We start from the raw sequence: 25,649 nt of genomic DNA, 5'->3' as shown, positions 1-25,649 counted from the left end.
TCCTCATTGATGACATGTTGAAGGCTGCGGAGAACATGGCGTAGTTTCTCCGCTCCGGGGAAGTACTGGACGACAAAGGGTACTCTGTTGGTTGCGTCCCGTGTTTGTCTCCTGAGGAGGTCTATGCGATTTTTTGCTGTGGCCCGTCGGAACTGTCGATCGATGAGTCGAGCGTCATATCCCGTTCTTACTAGGGCGTCTTTCAGCGTCTGTAGGTGTCCATCGCGTTCCTCCTCGTCTGAGCAGACCCTGTGTATTCGCAGGGCCTGTCCATAGGGGATGGCCTCTTTGACGTGGTTAGGGTGGAAGCTGGAAAAGTGGAGCATCGTGAGGTTGTCCGTGGGCTTGCGGTAGAGTGAGGTGCTGAGGTGCCCGTCTTTGATGGAGATTCGTGTGTCCAAGAAAGAAACTGATTCTGAGGAGTAGTCCATGGTGAGCTTGATGGTGGGATGGAACTTGTTGATGTTATCGTGTAGTCTCTTTAGTGATTCCTTGCCGTGGGTCCATAGAAAGAAAATGTCGTCGATGTATCTGGTGTATAGTGTTGGTTGGAGGTCTTGTGCAGTGAAGAAGTCCTGCTCGAACTTGTGCATGAAAATGTTGGCGTATTGGGGTGCGAATTTGGTCCCCATGGCTGTTCCGTGTGTTTGGGTAAAGAACTGGTTATCGAAGGTGAAGACATTGTGATCCAGGATGAAGCGGATGAGTTGTAGGATGGCTTCCGGAGATTGGCTGTTGTTGGTGTTGAGTATTGATGCTGTCGCAGCGATGCCGTCATCGTGGGGGATACTGGTGTATAGTGCCGAGACGTCCATCGTGGTGAGAAGTGTTCCTGGTTCAACTGGTCCGTGGGTACTGAGTTTTTGTAGGAAGTCTGTAGTGTCGCGACAGAAGCTGGGGGTTCCCTGTACGATGGGTTTCAGGATGCCCTCGATGTATCCAGAGAGGTTCTCACACAGGGTTCCGTTGCCTGATACGATGGGACGTCCGGGTGTGTTGGCTTTGTGTATCTTTGGGAGGCAGTAGAAGTCTCCCACGCGGGGATTACGTGGGATGAGAATGCGTAGGATGCTTTGAAGGTCTGGATCGAAGGTCTTGATCAGTTTGTTGAGCTGGTGGGTGTGTTCTTTGGTCGGATCTGCGGGTAACCGCAGATCCGACCAAATCAGTTTCTTTCTTGGACACACGAATCTCCATCAAAGACGGGCACCTCAGCACCTCACTCTACCGCAAGCCCACGGACAACCTCACGATGCTCCACTTTTCCAGCTTCCACCCTAACCACGTCAAAGAGGCCATCCCCTATGGACAGGCCCTGCGAATACACAGGGTCTGCTCAGACGAGGAGGAACGCGATGGACACCTACAGACGCTGAAAGACGCCCTAGTAAGAACGGGATATGACGCTCGACTCATCGATCGACAGTTCCGACGGGCCACAGCAAAAAATCGCATAGACCTCCTCAGGAGACTAACACGGGACGCAACCAACAGAGTACCCTTTGTCGTCCAGTACTTCCCCGGAGCGGAGAAACTACGCCATGTTCTCCGCAGCCTTCAACATGTCATCAATGAGGACAAACACCTCGCTATGGCCATCCCCACACCTCCACTACTCGCCTTTAAACAGCCACCCAACCTCAAACAGACCATCGTTCGCAGCAAACTACCCAGCTTTCAAGAGAACAGCGTCCACGACGCCACACAACCCTGCCACGGTAACCTCTGCAAGACATGCCAGATCATCGACACAGATACCACCATCACACGAGATGACACCACCCACCAGGTGCATGGTTCATACTCCTGTGACTCGGCCAACGTTGTCTACCTCATACGTTGCAGGAAAGGATGCCCCAGAGCATGGTACATTGGCGAGACCATGCAGACGCTGCGACAACGGATGAACGGACACCGCGCAACAATCGCCAAACAGGAGGGTTCCCTCCCAGTCGGGGAACACTTCAGCAGTCATGGACATTCATCCACCGACCTTCGGGTAAGCGTACTCCAAGGCGGCCTTCGAGACACACGACAACGCAAAATCGTCGAGCAGAAATTGATAGCCAAGTTCCGCACCCATGAGGACGGCCTCAACCGGGATCTTGGGTTCATGTCACGCTACACGTTACCCCACCAGCGAACAAATGTTATCTGTTTTTAATATAATGGGTCATTTGCTGGCTCTCTCTGCCTTCCGGATGTTTCTGCCTCTCTCTGTGTTTTTTTTTTCTCTGTTTTTTTTCCCTGTTTGTTTTTTTGTTGAATGTGTATTCGGGGGTTCTGCAGATGACACCTCTCTGTCTGAACACGGTGATTGCCTTGGCAACGGGCAGTTGCAGGGGCAGTCTGTAAACACCATGTATTATTCAATATGTATAAATGCGTAGGCTTCAAGGAGATCTTGAAACATTTACCTGAGGAAGGAGAAAATCTCCGAAAGCTTGTGAATTTAAAATAAAATTGCTGGACTATAACTTGGTGTTGTAAAATTGTTTACAATTGTCAACCCCAGTCCATCACCGGCATCTCCACATCATGTACTCAGTTACACCGCTCTCTACCTCCCTCTGCTGGTGTCTCTCTGTATCTCTGTGCTCAGTTACACCGCTATCTACCTCCCTCTGCTGGTGTCTCTCTGTCTCTCTGTGCTCAGTTACACCGCTCTCTACCTCCCTCTGCTGGTGTCTCTCTGTATCTCTGTACTCAGTTACACCGCTCTCTACCTCCCTCTGCTGGTGTCTCTTTGTATCTCTGAACTCAGTTACACCGCTCTCTACCTCCCTCTGCTGGTGTCTCTCTGTATCTCTGAACTCAGTTACACCGCTCACGATCTCCATCTTTTTTTCTTTTCTTTTTTTTCCTTTCTTTCGAATGAAACTTATGAAATAGGACAATGGAAGTGATTGAATGAAAGGAGGATTCTAAAGACATTGAGTTTTTTTTCTGAAAGACATCCAATCGGATCACAACAGCGACTCATTGAATTGGAGTCAGGTGACTGCAGGTTGCGTATAAAAGGTGCTGGTTGGTGGATAAAGTGATCGTTGAGTTGTTTGGTATCATGGGGGATTTTGTAGTGGGAGGTTTGTTCTCGGTGCTGGTGTTAGTTGGAGCGGTTTGTTGCTCGGATATTTGGCAACAGTTTAGAGGGCAGAGATTTCCATGGAGAAGAGTAAAACCCACCCCTGTCCCTCCCTTTGGTTCCCATTTCAGTGTGTCTGAGGGGAGAAGTCTGTCTCCACTGCAGACTGTGATGGTACAGTGTGGAGAGCAGAACCTGCTGGTGAGGGTAGACATGGATTTATTTAGAACCAGGCACCTGATTAAAGCTGCTGACCTGACCCTGGGGACAGCAGGTTGTCGGCCAACTGGGATCTCCTCTCAGAACCACACTGTCTTCTTTGACTATGGGCTCCATGAATGTGGTAGCAGATTGCAGGTAATGTGATTCCTCAACTCTTGCTCCAATTTCACTGTGTGGATTACTGCCCACTCTGAACTCATTAACATCGGGTGAAACTCCAGCCACTGAGGAGATCCCTGAATGAAATCAGTGTATAAATTCTTGCCCACTGTTAAATATCAACCTGTGTGAAACTACTTTCTTTATATTGACATGTTAATCTTAGCTTTATATTTAAAAAGAACTTCAACTTGTCACTGAGGGACTGCATCTTTCTTAAATGGGTCATTACCACTCTCTAACTCTGAGATTCAATTCTATTGACCTTGAACCTTCACCTACATTTCTCCAAACCACTCTGTTCTTTTGTGCCTCAATTGATTTATCTTTTCTGTTCCTTCCTATGGATATTCTGGCCTGTTGCCTCAACTTGTGGTCAATGAATGTTCAGTGTGGAAGTTCCTGTTGAGACTGCTCTTAAATGATGAAACAAGTGGAATAATAATTGTATCCCAATGTATTAAAGGGGAACTCCACTTTTGGTTGTTACACCTGCCAATCCCCTTGATTCTGCAGACACAGATGAGGTTTAAAAGTGATGTGTTTTGTGCTCCATATCAGGGGTAACTTGAAGCCCCTTAAGGTGAAAGCTCTATTCTATATGGGAAAGAATGCTCATCAAATCTGGCAGTGCCAATCATTTCAGGGTTTCTGACCGCAGGCCTGAAGTCCCCTGTAATAGAAGGTGGACTGAGTTGAGTAACAGAGGCTGCTCCAGGCAACTTCCACCAATGGTGGAGCTGCTTCAATCATGTGTCATTGAGGAACAACTGAAACTCCTCAAACTGCTGCTTAACAGGGCAGGAAAATGACCAGAAATAGCTTTTGTCCAATGAGACCAGCTCTTCATTCCTTAACCTGATGTCTTTCAGATGGCTGGAGATTTCCTGGTCTACACTACCCACCTGAACCACACCCCACATGCTCGTGGATCTGTCATTGTGAGAACTAATGGAGCCATCATTCCCATTGAGTGCCACTATTTTAGGTAAGAATCTTTCCTCTGTGGCAAATAAGGTCTACAGCAGGTGCAGTTCTATGAAGTTGTCCTGAAATTATCTACTGTCCTTCCAGGAAGGGCAATGTGAGCAGTGACCCTATCAAGCCCACCTGGATCCCATTCAGCTCGACCAAGTCTGGAGAAGGGCTTCTGTCATTCTCACTGCGTCTTATGAACGGTATGTGATGGGTGGATGGCGAGTGCTTTTCTGTCGTTTCTCACTGGGAGTTACACCCACTGTCTCCAACCCTTGTCCTCTTGTACTTCAGATGACTGGCTTACAGAGCGCACCTCGACTGTCTACTACCTGGGTGACCTCATTCACATTGAGGCCTCTGTTTCAATGACCAACCACATGCCCTTGAAGCTCTACATTGACAGCTGTGCAGCTACATTGAGCCCAGACAAGGATTCCACCCCAAGATACAACATCATTGACTACCATGGGTAAGGAGCTCTCTGCTTTCTCCAGCTGGTTATGTCTCAATAGGTTCACTTTATTCACTTTGTCCCTTTTTTAATCTTTCTTCAGTTGCCTCCTGGACAGCAAAGCTGAGGACTCCTTTTCAACCTTTGTGTTGCCAAGAGGTGAACGTGAGCTGGACAAACTCCAGTTTGACCTGGATGCGTTCCGCTTCTTTGGAGATGACCGTTCCTTGGTAAGAGGAAGCCAAACATTGGGTTCCCCATGTTGGGAGGAGGTCACTAAATAACAACTTGTATTGAATGTGTCCCTCAGATTTTCATCACCTGTCACCTGAAAGTTGCTGCAGTGGATCAGAGAGATTCAATGAACAAAGCTTGTACTTTCCAGAATATGTAAGTTCCCTCTCTCGCTCAGGGATGTGTTGTATTAAAGGGTGATGGACAACCTGGTTGATAAACTGATTCTCTGGTTTAGCTGGACCCCATTAGAAGAATCTACCAATGATGTGTGTGCCTGTTGTCATCTGGGCAGCTGTAGTGCCACGAGGGAATTCCGACTTGATTCCAGAGGAAGGAGGGATCTTGCATCTGGACCTGGTAGGACATTGATCCCCTCTATGTTGGAGGTCACCCTTTACCCTCTCTAACTGGAATGTTTGATATTGCAGAGAGTGATGCTGAATTGAAGTGGGAGGGTGAAGCCTCACTTGGACCCCTGGTCATTCTGGATCCTGATGTGACAGAGCTGGCAACTGAGTCCCTTAATGAGGTTGAGCAAAGGATGCAGGAGAGGTCTCCGGGTGGTGAGTTGGTTGACTGCTAGTTTCCATTTTCTCCTCAGTATTTCCTTCACTAACCATTGGTTTCTTGTTGCTTTTTAGGTGTGGAGTCTGAGGTGGTCCTGATCCTGGCCCTGACTGTGACCGCTGTCTCTCTGATCTCTGCTTCTTTGATCGCCTTGTTCCTGTACAGGAAACACAAGCAAACCCAGTTCAACTAGTTATCAAATGACCAATAAAGCAGTGACTACTTGTATCTTATGGCTGGTTGCTCATTTTTCATTATCTGGCTCCAATCAGCATGCAACAAGTGCTCAATTCTGTTAGTAACACTCCGCACTCCTCCACAGTTCCTCCTGTTAGTGAAATGGGTTTTAATGGGTCCATGTAAGTAGTGGCAGAATGGCTGTTAATAGTGTATCCAGGCCCTGTCCAGGGATGGCTGCAGCAATGGGTGAAGGCTTGCCAGGCAACTCATTGTGCAGGTCAATGAACTCTGAAGGGACAGTGGGACTGGCCTGGTGTACTGGTGCTGGCTGGTTGACGGCCCAATCATTCCCTTGGTGTCCCGTGGCCATTGATCACTCGAATCCAAAACGGGCTCCAAACTCCAGTTAAACTTTCCCTTTTGGAGCTAATTGTCCAAACACCAATAGGATTGAAAGTCAGTGGACTTGGAACTCTCCTCCAAGATTGAATATCTCTGCCCCTGGTGTAAAGATTCTTGTTTAGTGGGGGTGGGGCTCCAGGTAGATTTCAAATGTTCAGTGTAATGGTTAATGTACACGGGGGGCAATGTTGTGCCCAGTGGGTACAGGCACAGTGAGAATGTGAGGGACGGGGAGCCCAGCGGTTGTGATTTAACTCTGTTGGATTTGAATTTCACCTGTCATCTTGTGAGCACAGATTGAAGTTTCTTTATCCTCAGCTTCCCCTCACGACAGGCCCTCAGGATTGTATTGTAAGTCGTTAGTCCTATTTTCCAATTACATTGTTTATCATTCACTGTATTTGAGGGGTGGTCATAGGAACAGGAGTCGTCCATTTAGCCCCTCGAGCCTGGTCCACCATTCAATGAGATCATGGTTGATCTGTGACATAACTCCATATACCTGCCTTCGTCATATCCCTTACCTTGTTTTGCTCAACAAAATTTTAAGCTGAGGTAATAGATTGAACAATTGAGCTTGCATCAACTGCCCTTTGTGGAAGAGTGTTCCTAACTTCTCCCACTCTTTGCGTGCAGAAGTGTCTCATAACTTGACTCCTGGAAGTCCTGATTCTAATTTTTAGGTTCTGTTCCCTGGTCGCTAAACTGGCTGTGTTTTTATAACTTTACAGTGAATTGGGTCCAATCCATGTCTGGGACACCCTTGCCTTGTGAAATCCTGAAATTTGTTCATAAAATGGTCTTCAGATTAATAAGAGAATGTTGAACTTTATTGAGCTGTGTTTTTCTTTTTGGTAAATCAGACATTCAGGGGGTCTATTAAACAGGATGGGAGCTGTTAGCAGTAAACACCCTCGCTTCAGACAACATTCTTTGGCGGGTGGAAACCACTTCTCCATTTAAATCAAATCATGGTAATATTTTACTTGAGCTATAATCACTGAAGTTTAGTGTTTAAACATAGCAGGCGATCCAGGCTTGTTCTGTTGAAGTAGAATAACAATGAGTTAGTGGGAACTTTTAATAATAGCAATTCATTTCTGCTCACTGTACACACTGAAGGTGATTTTTTTTCCAGTGGAAACTGCAGTCAGACGGCCCCCCTCCTCACTTTCACTCTGAGCTTCCTCACACCATTGACAAGTAGTGTTCGGAAACTTTACACTCAATAGATGACAATACATTCAAGTGTAGTGTCGGTCCATCCGACCCTCTTCTGACTGTTGTCTGATTTACATATAAACATTTCAGGGAGACTTTACAAACTGGATATACTGACCAGGATAACTACTGTGGGATATTTTTAAAATGTTGCAAAAAAATACTATGTAGAAATGCTTCATGAATTCATTCTCAATGAAGCTTTGGATCTTACAGGACAGAAACAGGTGACTTTCCTCTCGCCCCTCATCCAATTTAATGTTCCTCTGTTCCAAGGTCCCTATACTATTATTCCCATTGAAAATAATTCATGGAGTTTGTGTCAGCAACGCTTTCGGGCAGAAATCTACATTGTCCCCTCCCTCCCTGTAACGATATTTTTTTGAACCATAAACATGTATCTTTTGCCATGTTACATTTGACCCTAGGGGTTATAGAATCATAGAAATTTACAGCACAGAAGGAGGCTATTCGGCCCATCGTGTCTGTGCCAGCTGAAGAAGAGCTATCCAACCTAATCGCACTCTTGGTCATGGTCCGCAGCCTTGTAGGTGACGGCACTTCAAGTGCACATCCAAGTACTTTTAAAAAGCGATGTGGGTTTCTGCCTCTACCACCCTTTCAGCCAGTAAGGTCCAAACCCACACCACCCTCTGGGTGAAAAAAATTATCCGCAGATCCCCTCTAATCCTTCTACCAATTATTTGAAATATATGCCCCCTGGTTATTGGCCTCTCTGCTAAGGGATATAGGACCTTAATATCCTTTTTTTATTTGTTCATGGGATGTGGGCGTCGCTGGCCAGGACAGCATTTATTGCCCATCCCCAATTGCCCTCATGAAGGTGGTGGTGAGCTGCCTTTTTGAAGTGATGCAGTCCGTGTGCCCCCCAATAATTTTATACACCTCAATTAAATCCCCCCTCAGCCTCCTCTGTTCCAATGAAAACAACTCCAGCCGATCCAATCCTTCCTCATTGCTAAAATTCTCCAGTCCTGGACCATCCTTGTAAATCTCCTCTGGACCCTCTCTGGTCCAATCCCATCTTTCCTGTAATGGGGTGACCTGAACTGGACACGGGTTAAATTTATTAGTCCGCCTGTTCCCACAGGTCCCAGTCGAGTTTCTTCATTCCTTTCCTTGGTTCAATCCGTCATTCACCGATTGGGTTTATGACCGGTCACCACCTCCTGTGATTTCCCCAATTGGCTGCCCCTCTTCTCAGAGATTCTCTCGCTCCACAGACCACCTGCATTCTGTCGGTTCCACCAATCCGGGAAGCTTCACCTGTGATTGGATGAACTCGGTGACCCGGGCTCGTCATGGCGGCCGCATCTCCCATAATGCAGAGCGGCGGAGAAAAGGCCCCATCTGTGAGACAGGCCGCGCTGCACTCTGGGAGAATGTTCGCACATGCGCACATCACCCGCCGGATCAGCGGCCGCTTCCTGTTGTGTCGCGAGACAAACTTTCCGTTTTTTCGGTTGAGAACGAGCGGTTTTTATTGTGACGGAAACTGACGTCACTTTTCCTTTGAATCGCGCGGTTTGATTTAAATAAACGGCGCACATGCGCAGTGTGGCGCGTCCCTCTTAAAGGGCCCTGGACCGGCCGAGAGTCCCCGAGCCCGGGGACAGGACCGAGAGACGGGCAATGGGATTAGAGCGGAGGGCGGCCCCGGGGAAGGGGAACTTGCATTTCTCCAGCGCCTGTCACATCCTCAGGACGACCCAAAGCCTCGCAGCCAATGGGGGGCTTTGGAAATTAGGTCACTGTTGTAATGTGGGCAGCCATTTTGTGCACAGCAAGATCCCACAAACAGCAATGTGATAAATGACCAGATAATCTGTTTATAGGTGTTGGTGGAGGATTAAATATTGGCCAGGACACCGGGGAGAACTCCCCTGCTCTTCTTCGTTGCTGGGGGTGACGGGGTGGGGGTGCGTTGATCGGGGTGGGGGGGGGCGTTGCTTGGGGGCGACCAGGCAGGGGCCGTTGCTGGGGGCGACGGGGCGGGGGCGGCTGTTGCTGGGGCGATGGGGCGGGGGCGGGGGGGCCGTTGCGAGGGGTGACGGGTGGGGGTGGCGGCCGGCCGTTGCCGGGGGTGACGGACGAGGCCTGTGAGCCGCTGCGGCCCTGGGCGGAGAATGGCGACTCCAGTCTCACCGCCGCCTCCCGTCTTTCGAGTTCGAGGCGCCGTTAAACAAAGAAGAAAAAACTTCCGCCAAAACCGTGAGGATCCGCGCCTGGGCCCTGACCTTCTGCGGCTCTGCACACGCAGCCTTCGACCGCAGGCTCCTGACAGACATCAGGTATGGGCAGAGCAGCAATCAATAATCAATCACTCAACAAATCACAGCAATCAATCAATAACACCCAACTAATCAATAATCAATCACTCAACAAATCACAGCAATCAATCAATAACACCCAACTAATCAATAATCAATCACTCAACAAATCACAGCAATCAATAATCAATCACTAAACAAATCACAGCAATCAATCAATAACACCCAACTGATTCACAAGGATGGTACCAGAACTGAGAGGATGGAGTTATCAGGAAAGATTGAACAGGCCGGGGCTCTTTTCTCCAGAAAGGAGAAGGCTGAGGGGTGACCTGATCGAGGTCTTTTCAGATAATGAAAGGGTTTGATAGGGGAGATGTAGAGAAAATGTTTCTGCTTGTGGGGGAGACCAAAACAAGGGGTCATCAATATAAGATCGTCACTAATAAATGTAATTGGGAATTCGGGAGAAACCTCTTTCCCCAAAGAATTGTCAGAATGTGGAACGTGTTGCCATAAGGAGTAGTTGAGGCAAATAACATAGATGCATTTAAAGGGCAGCTAAAGAAACACATGAGGGAGAAAGGAATAGCAGGTTATGCTGATCGGGTTCGATGAAGAGGCTCGTGTGGAGCACAACCGCCGTCATAGACCAGTTGGGCCGAATGGCCTGTTTCTGTGCTGTACATTCCATGTAATTCTATGTAAATTAACGGCACACATGCGCAGTGTGACCGTCACGCAAACATGGCCGTCACGCGGTGGATGACGCCACAATCCTTTCTGTGGCATCATGGGTCCCGTGATTGGCGGATTCTCACCTGGATTCAGGGTCAGAGGTTACAGACCGTCTCCATCCTCCACTCAGCGCGAAAGAGCCCAGCCTATGAACCCTGACTCAGGACCCTGACCCTGGAGATCGGCCCAAGGCCTCTTAAAGGGCCCTGCAGCGTCCTAGAATTTGAGAGATGGGAAATGGGATTAGAGGGAAGGGCGGCCCCGGATAGGGGGAGGGGGGATCTTGCATTTCTCCAGCGCCTTTCACATCCTCGTGTCCCAAATCTTCGCAGCCAATCGGGGGCTTTGGAAATAACGTCACTGTTGTAAAGTGGGCTACCATTTCTTGCACAACAAGATCCCACAAACAACAATGTGATAATGACCGGATAATCTGTTTTAGTGATGTTGGTTGAGGGATAAATATTGGCCAGGACACTGGGGAGAATTCCCCTGCATTTCTTCCAAATAGTGTCATGGGATCTTTTACAGCCACCTGAGAGGGCAAACGGGGCCTCGGTTTAATATTTCATCTGAAAAACAGCACCTCCGACAGTGTAGCACTCCCTCAGTACTGCACTGGAGTGTGAGCCTAGATTTTGTGCTCAGGTCTCTGGAGGGGAGCTTTAACCCACAACCTTCATGATTCTAGAGTTGAGAGAGTGCGACAAATGAGCCAAGGCCGACACCGAGTACTTCAGAAGGGTCGTTAATTCTTCCGTCCCGTAACACGATGTGACTTTCTTCCACAGGAGAATTCGTGCCTGAACTTCCAGGAGTTTTGAGGAAAACCGCACTGGATTTGAATCAATCTGTTGGAAAATACTTGAGGCCGACTGGAAGCCTCTTTGGATGTTCACACGGCCGGGAGGCACCAAGACAATTCGATGAGACTGTGAAGGATGTCAAGTGAAATCAGGGACATGGCGAGCAACGGTGTGTAGGTAACTGGGGGATCCCCGGGGTAATGTCCAGTCTGTTCAGGTGGGCCGTTTAAAAGGAAATGGAAAAGTGCGGGGAGAAAGTTGTCTGGGGACCGGAAACAGAGGGTCCGGGTTAATGGGAGTTGCTGAGATTGGAGAAGGGTTGGAAGTGGTTACCCCAGGGGTCAGTGCTGGGCCCACTTTTATTCTCCGTATTTATGGACTCTTTGGAATTACATAGAATTTACAGCACAGAAACAGGCCATTCGGCTCAACTGGTCTGTGCTGGTGTTTATGCTCCACACGAGCCTCCTCACACCTCTCTTCATCTGTCCCAATCTGTATATCCTTCTATTCCTTTCTCCCTCATGTACTTACTGAGCTTCCCCTTAAATGCGTCTATGCTATTCGCCTCAACAACTCCATGTGATAGCAAGTTCCACATTCTAACCACTCTCTGGGTAAATAATTTCCTTCTGAATTGCTTACTGGATTTATTAGTGACTATTTTATTTTCATGGCCCCAAGTTCTGGTCTCCCCCACAAGTGGAAACTTCTTCTCCACCTCCACCCTATCAAACCCTTTCATAATCTTAAAAACCTCTATCAAGTGCCCCCCCCCCCCCCGCATCAGCCTTCTCCTTTGGAGAGAAAAGAGCCCCAGTCTGTTCACTTTTTCCTGATAGGTGTAACCTCTCATTTCTGGTGGTATCCCAGTAAATCTTTTTTGCACATTCTCCGGTGCCTCTGTATCATTTTTATATGAACCCAAGTGCCTTGTTTGCTTTTTTTAATGGCCTTATTAACCTGCTTTGCTACTTTTAATTATTTGTGTCCCTGTACCCCGAAATTCCTTTGCTCCTCTACCCCATTTAGACTCTTATTATCCAAGCAGTATGCGGCCTCCTTATTCTTCCGACCAAAATGTACCACCTCACACTTATCTACATTGAAATTCATTTGCCAATTACACGTCCATTTTGCAAATTTATTAATGGTTTCCTGTATTTTGTCGTAGTCCTCTTCAGTATTAACTGTACCTCCCAATTGGGTGTCGTCAGCAAATTTTGAAATTGTACTCCCGATTCCTGAGTCCAAATCATTTATGCAAATAGTGAACAAGTGTTCCCAGCACCGATCCCTGTGGAACACCACTTCACACCTTTTACCAGTGTGAGTAACTACCTTTAATCCCTACTCTCTGTTTTCTGTTTTGTAGCCAGCTTGCGATCCATTCTGCTACCTGTCCCCTGACTCCACAAGCTCTGACCTTGGTCATGAATCTACTATGCGATACCTTATCGAAGGCCTTTCAAGGTTTTCTTTTTCAGATATTTATTCACTTCCTTTTTAAATTCTGCTTCCCTCAGTGTTTCTGGTTGGACATTCCATTGTCCGAACAACCCTCTGCATCAAAAAGAAAACCAACCTCTCACTTCATTCTTTTGGTCTTAATTTGATGCCCTCCAGTTACCGACTCACAAACTGGTGGAAATAGATTTCCCCCATTTACTTTATCAAAATCCCCTCATAATTTTGATCCCCACTCTCTGATCTTATTTAAACTTCTCTGCTCTCATCAAAAGTTATGTGAAGACTCTCATCCTTGGGATCATCTAAGTGAATCTCTTCTGCCCCTCTCCATGGCCGCGACATTCTTACTAAAGTAATGCACCAAAAACTGGACACAGTATTCTGACTGTGACCTAACCAATGATTTGTCCAGGTGTAGCATTAACTCTTTCCTTTTATACTCTATGCCCCTATTTATAAATCCTCTGATCCCATGGGTTTTTTTGTAAAACAGCTTTATCAACTTGTCCTCCCACTTTTAAAGATTTGTGTATCTGAATCACTAAATCTCTCTGCTCCTCTACTCCTTTTACAGTTTTACAGTATAGTGTCTATTTCCTCTCCTTATTCTCCTCACCTCACATCTCTTCCCATTAAATTCTATCTCACATCTACCTGCCCAATCTGCTCACCTGTCTGCCTCCTCCTGAAGTTGTTGACAATCATCTTCATGGTTAATCTCCCTCCTTATCTTTGTGGCAGCTGCAAATTTTGACATTGTGCCCCCTACACCCAGGTCCAGATCATTTCTATCCACAGATATTGAGAAAAGCAATGGTGCCAACACTGACCCCGGGGATCACCACGGTTTGAACCCTTCCAGTGCAAGAAACATCTGTTAACCACAACTCTCAATTTTCTGTCCTTTACCCATCCCCTCTCTCTCCCTCTCTCTCATTTCTCCTCTCCAACTTCTCATATTTCTATCCCTCAGTTCTCATACACAAACAGAATCTCTTCCCCTTTCCTCTCTTTCATACACACAGACTGTTTCTCTCCCTTGTCTCCCGTCTCCTCTCTTTTCCTTTCTCATTCTTGTATACACACACCATGGGGTCAATTTTAGGTTGGCCGATCGGGTGCGTTCGTGGCGGGGGGGTTCCTAAAATTGGGGAATCCCGGAGCAGGTCCGGAGCCCGGCTCCAACCTGCCCACTTCTCGTTTCCCCAATGACGCGAATCGGTGCGTGCGCAGCCCCCGCGTGCGGGCCTCCCACCGCCAATTAAAGCCGGCGGGATGACAGTTTAGATAGTTAGGGAGGTACTTGAGGTCGTTGACACACCTCATTGGGAAGAGATTTTAGCAGGGATGTGATTTTGGACTATCCTCAGCGTGTTTCCCATGCTGTGGGAAATACTCCCTGTTGTTGCAGATGTGTTTCAGTCAGCAGCCATTGGAAGATGCAGAGGATTCCTTGACAGTTGGGGGGAATACCTCATTCATTGCAGCAGGGCACTCTGTCACCTCAGACAAAGTTTTGTCTGCCACACCGTTGTATCCACACTCATAATTATTACATCATACCCTAAACTCTGCTGTCCAAACACATTTGCCTACTTTGCGGACCCCCTCACTCTCACAGCGTCAGGATGGGAGTGGGGGGTTCCATAGCTGCATTGATCACTCCATTGGAGGATGACCAACAGCACCAGCCTCGCCAGGCACGCCGTCCACCTCTGCCACATGGAGCGACACAACACAGTGCTGCGCAACGGGCACCTGCACAAAGTAGTCATGCAACTACACAGACACCCACTGTAGGGTGACCGAATGGGTGGCATCAAGGGTGTTCATGGAGAACCTGACGAAAGGGCCTGATTGGACAAGCCAGTCAGGAATGGCCAAGATGTAGCAGTAGTGATGACAATATAATATGTAATGTGAGTTGATCAGAAATCAAATATAAGTAAAAACCATGACAAACCCTCAAACATCCTTGTGCATCCCTTTCATGCTCACGACACGTTTGCCTTATGCTTCCAACTACACATACGTGATACATGCCCTGTAGCTGCAGCACAGGTAGTGGCAGGTGGGGCAAGACTGACCGTGAAAGAGATGCATGAGAGGGTGAGTATGCGACAGAGCCATGAGATTGTTTACGGATTGGGTTGAGTGGTAGTGGTGAGATAAATACTGGGGAAGTGAGGAAATACATGCAAGATGAGGATGATGGTTCAGTGGGTGTGAGGAGTGTTGTGATTGAGAAGTGTTGGCAGTGCAGAATGAGATGTGGGGTGGGGGCGGTGATTGGCAGACGGAGTGTGGGGGACTGAGTAAGAGTACTCACTTCGGCTGACCTGGTTAGGTCATTGAAGCGCCTCCTGCACTGTATGCGGGTGGGCGATATGTTGGTGGTGCTGGTCACCTCCTCTGTCACCTTGAGCTAGGCCTTCGTGGTGGCAGAGGCAGGCCACTTCCTCCCGTCCGCCGGGTGGAAGATCTCCCTCCTCCTCCTCCTCCTCCTCACCCCATCCAGTAAGATCTGGAGTGAGGCATCGTTAAACCTGGGAGCAGCCTTCCCCCTGGGCCTATTTTCTGCGGCATCAGTCAGTGGAGGATTGCCCCTTTTAAATAGGGCTCCTCCAGCTGACAGCCTATGATGCGGGTCCGCAGTCCGCCCACTGTGCAGCTTTCCAGCATGAAACCCAGAAGCCAAGGTAATTGGCTTCAATTTACTTACGATCGCGTGCCAAACCCACATATTTCACTGGGCCGGTTACCCACGCGCCCAGTCGACCCCCCACTGCCAACCCTCCTCCCTCCTAATAGCGGGCCCCATATCTCCCTCCCACCCTACCTCTCAGACTGTCCCTCATCCACATCCAGACTCTCTGAGAGTCTGTCTCAAAGACTCACTCCCTCATACACAGACTCTCTGAGACTCACTATCTCACACTGTTGTACTCAGGTCCTCGGTCTCCTCCTTTGTACACAGATTCTCTCTCCCATCTCTTGCACAGACACCCTGGGGGGTTGATTTTAAACCCCAAGAATCGGCCGGTTGGGGACTGGTGGGAGTTGAAAATAGTTGTGTTTTTGGGTCGCAACCGCAAAATTTTCGGACTTTGCATCCCCAATGGGAAGCCTGTACTTTTACACGCCGACGCTAAACCCAGAAATAAAGCCGAGTTGCGGTCATGACCCAAAAAACTACTTTCAACTCCCACCCGCCCACAACCCACCCGTTCTTGGGGTTTACAATCACCTCTTTCATACACCCTGACTTGTTCTCCCCTTCGCTCTGACACACAAGCTCTCTGTCCCTTCTTTCACTCATACACTCTCTCCCCTTCTCTCTCAGATTCTGCCTCCTCTTTTCTCTCTCACACACAGACTCTCTCTCCACCAATTCCATTACACACACAGACTCTCTCTCTCTCCACCAATTCCATTATACACACAGACTCTCTCTCCACCAATTCCATTATACACACAGACTCTCTCTCCACCAATTCCATTATACACACAGACTCTCTCTCCACCAATTCCATTATACACACAGACTCTCTCTCCACCAATTCCGTTATACACACAGACTCTCTCTCCACCAATTCCATTATACACACAAACTCTCTCTCCACCAATTCCATTATACACACAGACTCTCCACCAATTCAATTATACACACAGACTCTCTCTCTCCACCAATTCCATTATACACACAGACTCTCTCTCCACCAATTCCATTATACACACAGACTCTCTCTCCACCAATTCCATTATACACACAGACTCTCTCTCCACCAATTCCATTATACACACAGACTCTCTCTCTCTCCACCAATTCCATTATATACACAGACTCTCTCTCCACCAATTCCATTATACACACAGACTCTCTCTCCACCAATTCCATTATACACACAGACTCTCTCTCCACCAATTCCATTATACACACAGACTCTCTCTCCACCAATTCCATTATACACACAGACTCTCTCTCCACCAATTCCATTATACACACAAACTCTCTCTCCACCAATTCCATCATACACACAGACTCTCCACCAATTCAATTATACACACAGACTCTCTCTCTCCACCAATTCCATTATACACACAGACTCTCCACCAATTCCATTATACACACAGACTCTCTCTCCACCAATTCCATTATACACACAGACTCTCTCTCCACCAATTCCATTATACACACAGACTCTCCACCAATTCCATTATACACACAGACTCTCTCTCTCCACCAATTCCATTATACACACAGACTCTCTCTCTCTCCACCAATTCCATTATACACACAGACTCTCTCTCCACCAATTCCATTATACACACAGACTCTCTCTCCACCAATTCCATTATACACACAGACTCTCCACCAATTCCATTATACACACAGACTCTCTCTCTCCACCAATTCCATTATACACACAGACTCTCTCTCTCCACCAATTCCATTATACACACAGACTCTCTCTCCACCAATTCCATTATACACACAGACTCTCTCTCCACCAATTCCATTATACACACAGACTCTCCACCAATTCCATTATACACACAGACTCTCTCTCTCCACCAATTCCATTATACACACAGACTCTCTCTCTCCACCAATTCCATTATACACACAGACTCTCTCTCCACCAATTCCATTATACACACAGACTCTCTCTCCACCAATTCCATTATACACACAGACTCTCCACCAATTCCATTATACACACAGACTCTCTCTCTCCACCAATTCCATTATACACACAGACTCTCTCTCTCCACCAATTCCATTATACACACAGACTCTCTCTCCACCAATTCCGTTATACACACAGACTCTCTCTCCACCAATTCCATTATACACACAGACTCTCTCTCCATCTTTTCTGTTCTCTGTGCCCATCTCTCCCGCAACCCCAGGACCCGATGGTTTCCATCCCAGTGTAGGTGAGGAAATTGTTGATGCTACAAGATCTTCCAAAACTTTCTTGATTCAGGAATTGTTCCCTTGGATTGGAAAATTGCCAATATAACTCCATTGTTTAAGGGTAGGGGAAATAAACTAGGAAGTTACAGACCTATTAGTCTAATGTCAGTAGTGGGGAAGTTACTAGAATCTGTTGTTAGGGACAGAGTGACTGAGCATTTGAACAAATATGAGCTGATCGGAGAAAGCCAGCATGGATTTGTAAAGGGTAAGTCATGTTTAATGAACCGAGTTGAGTTTTTTGAAGAGGTAACAAAAGTGGTCGATAAAGGAGTCTCTATTGATATTTAAATGGACTTCCAGAAGGCAATAGACAAGGTTCCACATAAGAGAAAGTTAACTGAAGTGAGAGCGCATGGAATTGGTGGCAACTCATTGGCTTGGATCGGGAATTGGTCAGGAGGTGGCAGACAGAGTAGGGATAATGGGTATGTGCTCGAACTGTCAGGATGTGACTAGTGATGTCACCCAGGGATCTGTACTGGGGCCTTAGCTTTTCATTGTATTTATAAATGACTTGGATGAAGGAATAGAGAGCCGTATATCTAAGTTTGCTGACGGCACTAAGTTAGGTCGCACTAAATAGTGCAGATGGGAACAGAAAGTTGCAAAAGGACATTGATAGATTAAGTGAGTGGGAAAAACGTTGGCAGATGGAATTCAACGTAGGAAAGTACAGGCTCATCAACTTTGACCCTAAGAAAGATAGATCAGAGTATTATCTAAATGGTGAGAAGCTAGGAACTGTGGATGGGCAGAGAGATATAGGGATCCAAGTGCGAAAATCAATAAAATTTAGTGGACAGGTATTAAAAATAATTTAAATGTTTGCCTTTATCTCAAGAGGGCTGGAATGCAAAGGGTTGGAAGTTATGTTATAGCTGTCGAGTGCTCTGGTTAGACCCCATCTGGAGGACTGCATTCAGCTCTGGGCAGCGCACCTCGAGAAGGATGTATTGACCTTGGAGGGGGTGCAGCACAGATTCAGAATGATGCCGGGTCTAAAAGGGTTAATATTGAGGACAGGTTATATGGATTAGGCCTGTATTCCCTTGAGTACAGAAGATTAAGGGGTGATCTAATTGAGGTGCTCACGATGATCAAAGGAGTTGATAGGGTAGATAGAGAGAAAGTATTTCCTCTGGTCGGGGGCGGGGCAGACGGGGAGTCCAGAACAAGGGGGCATAACCTTAAAATTAGAGGTAGGCCGTACAGGGCTGATGTCAGAAATGACTTCTTCACATCAAGGGCGGTGGAAATCTGGAACACTCTCCACCAAAAAGATGTTGAGATTGATAGATTTTTGTTCGGCAAAGGTATTAAAGGTTAGGGAACTAAGGCTGGTTAATGGAGTTAAGATACAGATCAGCTATGATCGAATTGAAAGGCTTGAGGGGCTGAATGGCCTACTCCTGTTACTATGTTCCATGTTTGAATCCCTCCAATCAGGTTTCCACTCCTGCCACAGCACTGAAACAGCCCTCAGCAAAGTCACAAATGACATCCTCTGTGACTGTGACCGTGGTGAACTATCCCTCCTCATCCTGCTCGATCTACCTACAGCCTATGACACAGTTGGCCACACCATCCTCCTCCAATGCCTCTCTTCCGTTGTCCAGCTGGGTGGGACTGCCATCGTCTGGTTCCATACCTATCTATCCAGTCATAGCCAGGGAATCGCCTGCAATGGCTTCTCTTCCCGTTCCTGAACCGTTACCTCTGGAGTCCCCCAAGGATCTATACTTGGCCCCCTCCTGTTTCTCATCTTCATGCTGCCCATCGGTGACATCAACTGAAAACACAGTGTCAGATTCCCCATGTAGAACTGACGATGCCCAGCTCTTTCTCATTGAATCACAGAATCATACATTGGTTACAGCACAGAAGGAGGCTATTTGGCCCATCGAGCTCGTGCTGACTCTTTGTAAGAGCAATCCAGTTAGTCCCATTCTCCTGCTCTTTCCCCGCAGCCCTGCAAATTTTTCCCTACAAGTATTTATCGAATTCCTTTTTGAAAGCCACGATTGAAAGGGCTTCCAACACCCTTCCAGGCAGCGCATTCCAGGTCATAGCTGCTTAAGAAAGTTTTTCCTCATGTCGCCTTTGGTTCTTTTGCCAATCACCTTAAATCTGTGTCCTCTCTTCTGGACCCTTCCGCCATTGGGAATTGTTTCTCTTTATTTACTTTGTCTAAACCCTTCATGATTTTGAACACTTCTATCAAATCTCCTCTCCACCTTCTTTGTTCCAAGGAGAGCAAACCCAGCTTCTCCAGTCTATTGATGTAACTAAAGCCCCTCATCCCTGGAACCATTCAAGTAAATCTTCTCTGCACCCTCTCTAAGGCCTTTACAGCCTTCCTAAAGTTCAGTGGACAAAATGGGCTCGACTTTCGCACCCGTGATCGGGTGCATTCGTGGCGGGGGGAGGGCTGCGGAAATCGGGGATTCCCGGGGCGGGTCTGGAGCCCGGCTCCAACCCACTTCCGGGTTCCCCAGTGACGCGCTGACATGCCCACGCAGCACCCGCATGTGGGACTCCCGCCGGCAATTAAAGCCGGCGGGGTGCCATTTAAAGTACTAAAACAGGTACTTCAGGTCATTTACAGACCTGATTGACCTGATATTTTAGGAGGGGTGGGATTTTGAAATTAACTGAGACTGTTTCCCGTACTGGGGGAAACACTCCCAGTTCAAATGGAAGTGTTGCAGCCATCAACCTGTGGCAGCTGCAAAGGTCCATTTGACAGGTGAGGGGGGAGACCCTCACTCATTGTAGGAGGCCACTCTGTCACTTTGGACAAAGTTTGGCCTCCACCACCCTCCTCCTAACAATAAAATTCACCAACTTGCACACTTACCCCGGTGTCCAGACACATTTACCGACCTTGCGGACCCCCTCAAATGTACATCTTCCAGCTGTGGGGCCGCCGTAGCTGCAGTCATGACCTCCTCAGAGGGCGAACAGCATCACCAGCCACGCCATCCACCTCTGACACGTGGAGCTCCACAACACAGTGCTGTGACACATCCACTTGCACAGCAGGAGGGAGGGCAACCGCAGAGAGAGATGCGTCGCAGAGAGCACTACCCTTGCCACGGGGTCCACAGCCTGAGGCTCAGCTTCCTGGACCTCTCTGAGCAGCAGTGCACACGGAGGCTCAGAGTCACTCGACATCTGCAGCCTCCTTCATGCCGAGCTGCTCCTGGCTGGCCCGAGCACCATCTTCTTACCTGTCGCTGTCAAAGTCACCACTGCCCTCAACAACTTCTCCTCCGCATCTTTCCAGGGTGCCACCGGGGACATCGCCGACATCTCTCAGTCATCTGCACAAAAGAGCCCTGCAAATACACCTACACCCACTCTGCAGTGACACAATGGGTGGCATCAGTTGTGGGTCTTAGTGATCCTCAGGAAAGGGCATTATTGCACAAACCAGACAAGATTCGCAAAGACGTGGCAGTAATGGTGACAATATAATATAATATGTTATGTGAGTTGATCAGAAATTAAATATCGGTAAACACCATGACAAAACCTCAAACACCCTTGTGCATCCCCTTCATGCTCACGACACGTTTGCCTTACGCTTCCTACTGCACATATGTGATGCATGCCCTGTGGCTGCAGCACAGATCGTGGCAGGTTGAGTGAAGCTGACCGTGAAAGAGATGCACGAGAGAGTGAGTATGAGATAGAGCCATGATATTGTATGAGGATTGGGTTGAGTGGTAGTGGCGGGATGAGTACTGGGAGGTGAGTAAGTGCAGGTAAGATGAGGATGAGGTTTGAGTGGGTGTGAGGGGTGATGTGACAGAGTAGTGTTGGCTGTGCAGAAGGAGATGTGGGGTGGGGGCGGTGATGTGGCAGACAGAGGGGAGGGGAATGAGTAAGTGTACTCACTTCGGCCGGCCTACTGAGGTCATTGGAGCGCCTCCTGCACTGTATGCAGGTGTGCGATATGTTGGTGGTGCTGGTGACCTCCTCTGCCACCTCGAGCCAGGCCTTCTTGGTGGCAGAGGCAGGCTGCTTCCTCCTGCCCGCCAGGGGGAAGATCTCTGTCCTCCCCCTCCTCCTCACCCCATCCAATGATACCTGGAGTGAGGCATCATTAAACTAGGGAGCAGCCTTCCCCCTGGGCTGCTCCATGCTGTAATTTTTCCTATTTTCTGCAGCATCAGTCAGTGGAGGACTGCCCCTTTAAATAGGTCTCCTCCAGCTGGCAGACCTTACTGCGCATGCGCAGTCCGCCCGCCTCGCAGCTTACCAGCGGGAAATCCGGAAGCATAGGTAAGTGGCTCCAATTAGCCTGCGATTCCGTGCAGAGCACACTGATTTCACCGGGTGCGTTACCCACGCGCTCAGTCGACCCCCCGCTGAGAACCCGCCGCCCTCCTAATATCGAGCCCAATACTCCAGCTGTGGCCGAACCAGTGTTTCATAAAGGTTCAACTTAACTTTCTTGCTTTTGTGCTCTATGCCTCTATTTATATGTTAATGAGGAGTCCATGTTGGGCTGCTTGGACGCCATGAAACCCACCACCGTGAAACCGACAACTGGTGTTCACGCAGCGGGGTGGGGACACGTTCCCCATTACTCGATTTTTAAACCCCCCCCAATCCCCAGACCCTCTTCCACCGGTCGTGGGAGGGTGGGCGGGGGGTTTAATATCGAAGCCAATAGAACTGTATATCGGGCGGGGCCTGGAACGGGCGATAAAAACCAGACCGCTGGTTTTGAGCCACCGCTCAAGTAAAATTCTCCCCCCATGATGTTTATAATGAAGTAAAATCTAATAATTATAACCGTGTTCTATTATAATTCAATGAAACAAAACTGATCTCTGCTGCAACAGATGTTCGAGACACTTGTAAAACCTCCAAAAACCCGTCACATCTTCAGCATAGGAGAGAAAAGGAGAAATAGTGAACCCCGCCTCTGACTAACGTCCCATCCTGTCTGACACTGTTCACTATCACACCGCCCCTCAACAATACAGCTTCACAGATGCTGCAGGCTGATCGGTGGAATGGAAGCTCATGGAATTGATGCAGAACTGAGGTTCTCTCAATCTTCTCTGAAGCAACAACTCCCAGCACCTTCTCCCAGCAATGCAGGTACCTGACCCACCTGTTCTATCAATAGTAACGTAGCTTTAATGTGACCAGGCTGTTATTTTAGTTTCACTGCGGTGCTCTGCGGACAGGAATGTCCCATTTTATTTCTCACCTTTTGAACTCGTGCCAGTTTATCTCTGAGATTCTTGAGAGTGTCGGAGTGGCACCGAAGTCACAAAGGGCCACGGAGGTTCCAGGTAGGAAGCCTGTTCTGCTCAGAGTTTGCTGATCCGGGACACGGTCCTGACAGCGAAATACTAAGGATCCGAGGGCTCTCGTTTTAGGGAGGAGGGTGAGCGATGATTGTATCTGTGGGTTTGCCATCCAGTTACTCTGGCAGGAAACAGTGGGTGAGAGGCCCTAATGGGAGCTGCATTGGACGGGATTCCCTCAGGCTTAAATATCCAGACAACGCTCACTGACCGGCTCCAACAGGAAGAATGACCGCTCGGGCCAGCGACCAGAAACATCACCGATGTCAATAAAACAATGTTCAGATCTGATTGAACTGAGGGTAAAGGAGGGGAGTTTTTGGTGGGGAGGAGATTTTTAGGCACATCATGGATTTTTCTATCCCCATATGTATTTGTTTATATATAGTGTGTGTCTATGGTAACTCAACCTGGCATTATATTTCGAGCAGTGCTAACTCTCAGTGAGCCAAAGCATACTGTTGTCCTCCTGTAATCTTCCATGGCCTTTGTTCATTTCGGCACTCCCAGGATCAGTAGCACTAGCCTTTGGTGACTGATGTGAACCTTATCCTGTTCAACGTTGCGTTTTGAATGTTAATTATGTGCAGAACCAGGAACCATAACTGTTGTGGTCTGCAGTGACTTCCTGATTTGACTACATGGTCATGGTTTGGAACAGAAGTTTCCTGAGCATCAGGAGAACAAAGGGAAGTTGTAACATAGTTACTGTGAAGGTTTTATTTTTTTCCTTACCAGCTGCTGATTATTTCACGACTGATTCATTAAAATTCAAATTTTGCAAATAAGAATTGATCAAAGATACTGTTACGGCCCTGGAAAGGGATGGTGTGTTTGAGGTTTCAAAGACAGAATCTATTTGGCTAGAGATGAGGAACAATAGAGGAGTTGTCACATTGCTGGGTGTTTACTGTAGACCACCAAATAGTGGGAAGGAGATGGAGCAAATTTCAGATAGATGTTAAAGCAACAGAGTAGTGATAATGGGGGAATTCAATTATCCTATCATAGGCTGGGGAAAAAACAGTATAAAGGGCAAAGAGGGGAAGGAATTCCTGAAATGTGTAAAAGATAACTTTCTTGTATGTTTCCAGTGCAATGAGGAAGGAAGCAGTGCTGGATCTAGTTCTGGGGAATAAAGTGGGGCAAGTGGAGCAAGTTTCAGTGAGAGAGCATTTGGGAAACTGTCATCACAATATTATTAGGTTTAGAGTAGCTATGGAAAAGGACAAGGAAAAACGAATGGTGAAAATACTCAAGTGGAAGAGGGTGAATTTCAGTGAGTTGAAAATGGATCTGGCCCAGGTGGATTGGAAACAAAGATTGGCAGGTAAAACAGTAAATGAGCAATGGGAAATCTTCAAAGGTGAGATAGTTCGGGAACAGAATGGATGCATTTCAATAAGGGGGGAAGGAAGGGCATCCAAAACCAGAGCTCCCTGGGTGACTAAAGAAATAGAGGTTAAAAGGAAACAGAAAAGGGAGGCATATGATAAATGTCAGGTTCACAATACAGTAGAGAACGAATTGTTTATGAATACAAAGAGAGCAGAGGAGAACTGAAAAAGGAAATAAGAGGGGCAAAGATAATATTTGAGGAAAGATTAGCGGGAAACATAAACACAGAAAGAGCAAATGTATAGTCAAAGGAAAGGTGGGGCTGATTAAGGACCGAAAACTAAATTTTCTTGTGGAGTCAGAGGGAATGACTGATGTACTAAATAAATACTTTGCATCTGGATTCACCAAAGAAGAGGATGGTGCCAATGTTACAGGAAGGCTAGAAGAATTAGATCGGATAAAAATAGATAAAGACGAGGTACTTAAAAGTTTGGCAGCGCCCAAGGTAGAAAAGTCACCTGGTCCGGATGGAATGCATCCTAGGTTGCTGAAGGAAGTAAGGGTGGAAATAGCAGAGGCTCTGGCCACAATCTGTCAATCCTTCTTGGATATGGGAGTGGTACCAGAAAGACTGGAGGGTTGTAAATGTTACACCCCTTTTCAAAAAAGGGGAGAGAGGTAAACCCGCTAGCTCCAGGCCAGTCAGCCTCAAGTCTGTGGTGGTGAGACGTTTAGAGACAATAACCCGAGACAAAGTTAACTGTCACTTGGAAGAACATGGGTTACAGTTCCATTCGCAACCCTTGAGATAATGAAGCAGTCCGTGCCCGCATGCAGCAAGACCTGGACGACATCTAGGATTGGGCTGATAAGTGGCAAGTAACATTCGCGCCAGACAAGTGCCAGGCAATGACCATCTCCAACAAGAAAGAGTCTAACCACCTCCTCTTGACATTCAACGGCATTACCATCGCCGAATCCCCCACCATCAACATCCTGGGGGTCACCATTGACCAGAAATTTAACTGGACCAGCCACATAAATACTGTGGTTACAAGAGCAGGTCAGAGGCTGGGTATTCTGCGGCGAGTGACTCACCTCCTGACTCCCCAAAGCCTTTCCACCATCTACAAGGCACAGGTCAGGGGTGTGATGGAATACTCTCCACTTGCCTGGATGAGTGCAGCTCC

General features: G+C 47.6%; 1 protein-coding gene and 1 long non-coding RNA gene across 2 annotated transcripts; both read left to right on the top strand.

The window, feature by feature from the left end:
• Window positions 1-3,060: 3,060 nt before the first annotated feature.
• LOC137309372 (zona pellucida sperm-binding protein 3-like) lies at window positions 3,061-5,931 on the top strand. Its single transcript, XM_067977621.1, has 9 exons — window positions 3,061-3,442; window positions 4,339-4,454; window positions 4,541-4,644; window positions 4,736-4,913; window positions 4,999-5,125; window positions 5,206-5,285; window positions 5,368-5,489; window positions 5,561-5,695; window positions 5,774-5,931. The coding sequence occupies exons 1-9, from the start codon at window positions 3,065-3,067 to the stop codon at window positions 5,890-5,892; spliced, it is 1,359 nt and encodes a 452-aa protein (XP_067833722.1). The 5' UTR covers window positions 3,061-3,064; the 3' UTR covers window positions 5,893-5,931.
• A 3,761-nt stretch (window positions 5,932-9,692) lies between these two features.
• Window positions 9,693-22,869, top strand: LOC137309380 (uncharacterized). Its single transcript, XR_010959827.1, has 3 exons — window positions 9,693-9,814; window positions 11,323-11,514; window positions 22,645-22,869. It is a non-coding gene; the product is annotated as an uncharacterized lncRNA (long non-coding RNA).
• Window positions 22,870-25,649: the final 2,780 nt, after the last annotated feature.

This window comes from Heptranchias perlo, unplaced genomic scaffold, assembly GCF_035084215.1.
Source record: "Heptranchias perlo isolate sHepPer1 unplaced genomic scaffold, sHepPer1.hap1 HAP1_SCAFFOLD_163, whole genome shotgun sequence".
Classification (NCBI taxonomy): Eukaryota; Metazoa; Chordata; class Chondrichthyes; order Hexanchiformes; family Hexanchidae; genus Heptranchias; species Heptranchias perlo.
This window is presented reverse-complemented; position numbering and strand designations above follow the sequence as displayed.

What these genes read in the sequence shown, in the direction of transcription:
- LOC137309372 (XM_067977621.1), top strand. Translation starts at nt 3,065, where the DNA reads ATGGGGGATTTTGTAGTGGGAGGTTTGTTCTCGGTGCTGGTGTTAGTT. An exon ending in ATTGAGTGCCACTATTTTAG is followed by an intron (nt 4,455 to 4,540) that starts GTAAGAATCTTT and finishes CTGTCCTTCCAG; the next exon opens with GAAGGGCAATGTGAGCAGTG. An exon ending in GGATCTTGCATCTGGACCTG is followed by an intron (nt 5,490 to 5,560) that starts GTAGGACATTGA and finishes TTGATATTGCAG; the next exon opens with AGAGTGATGCTGAATTGAAG.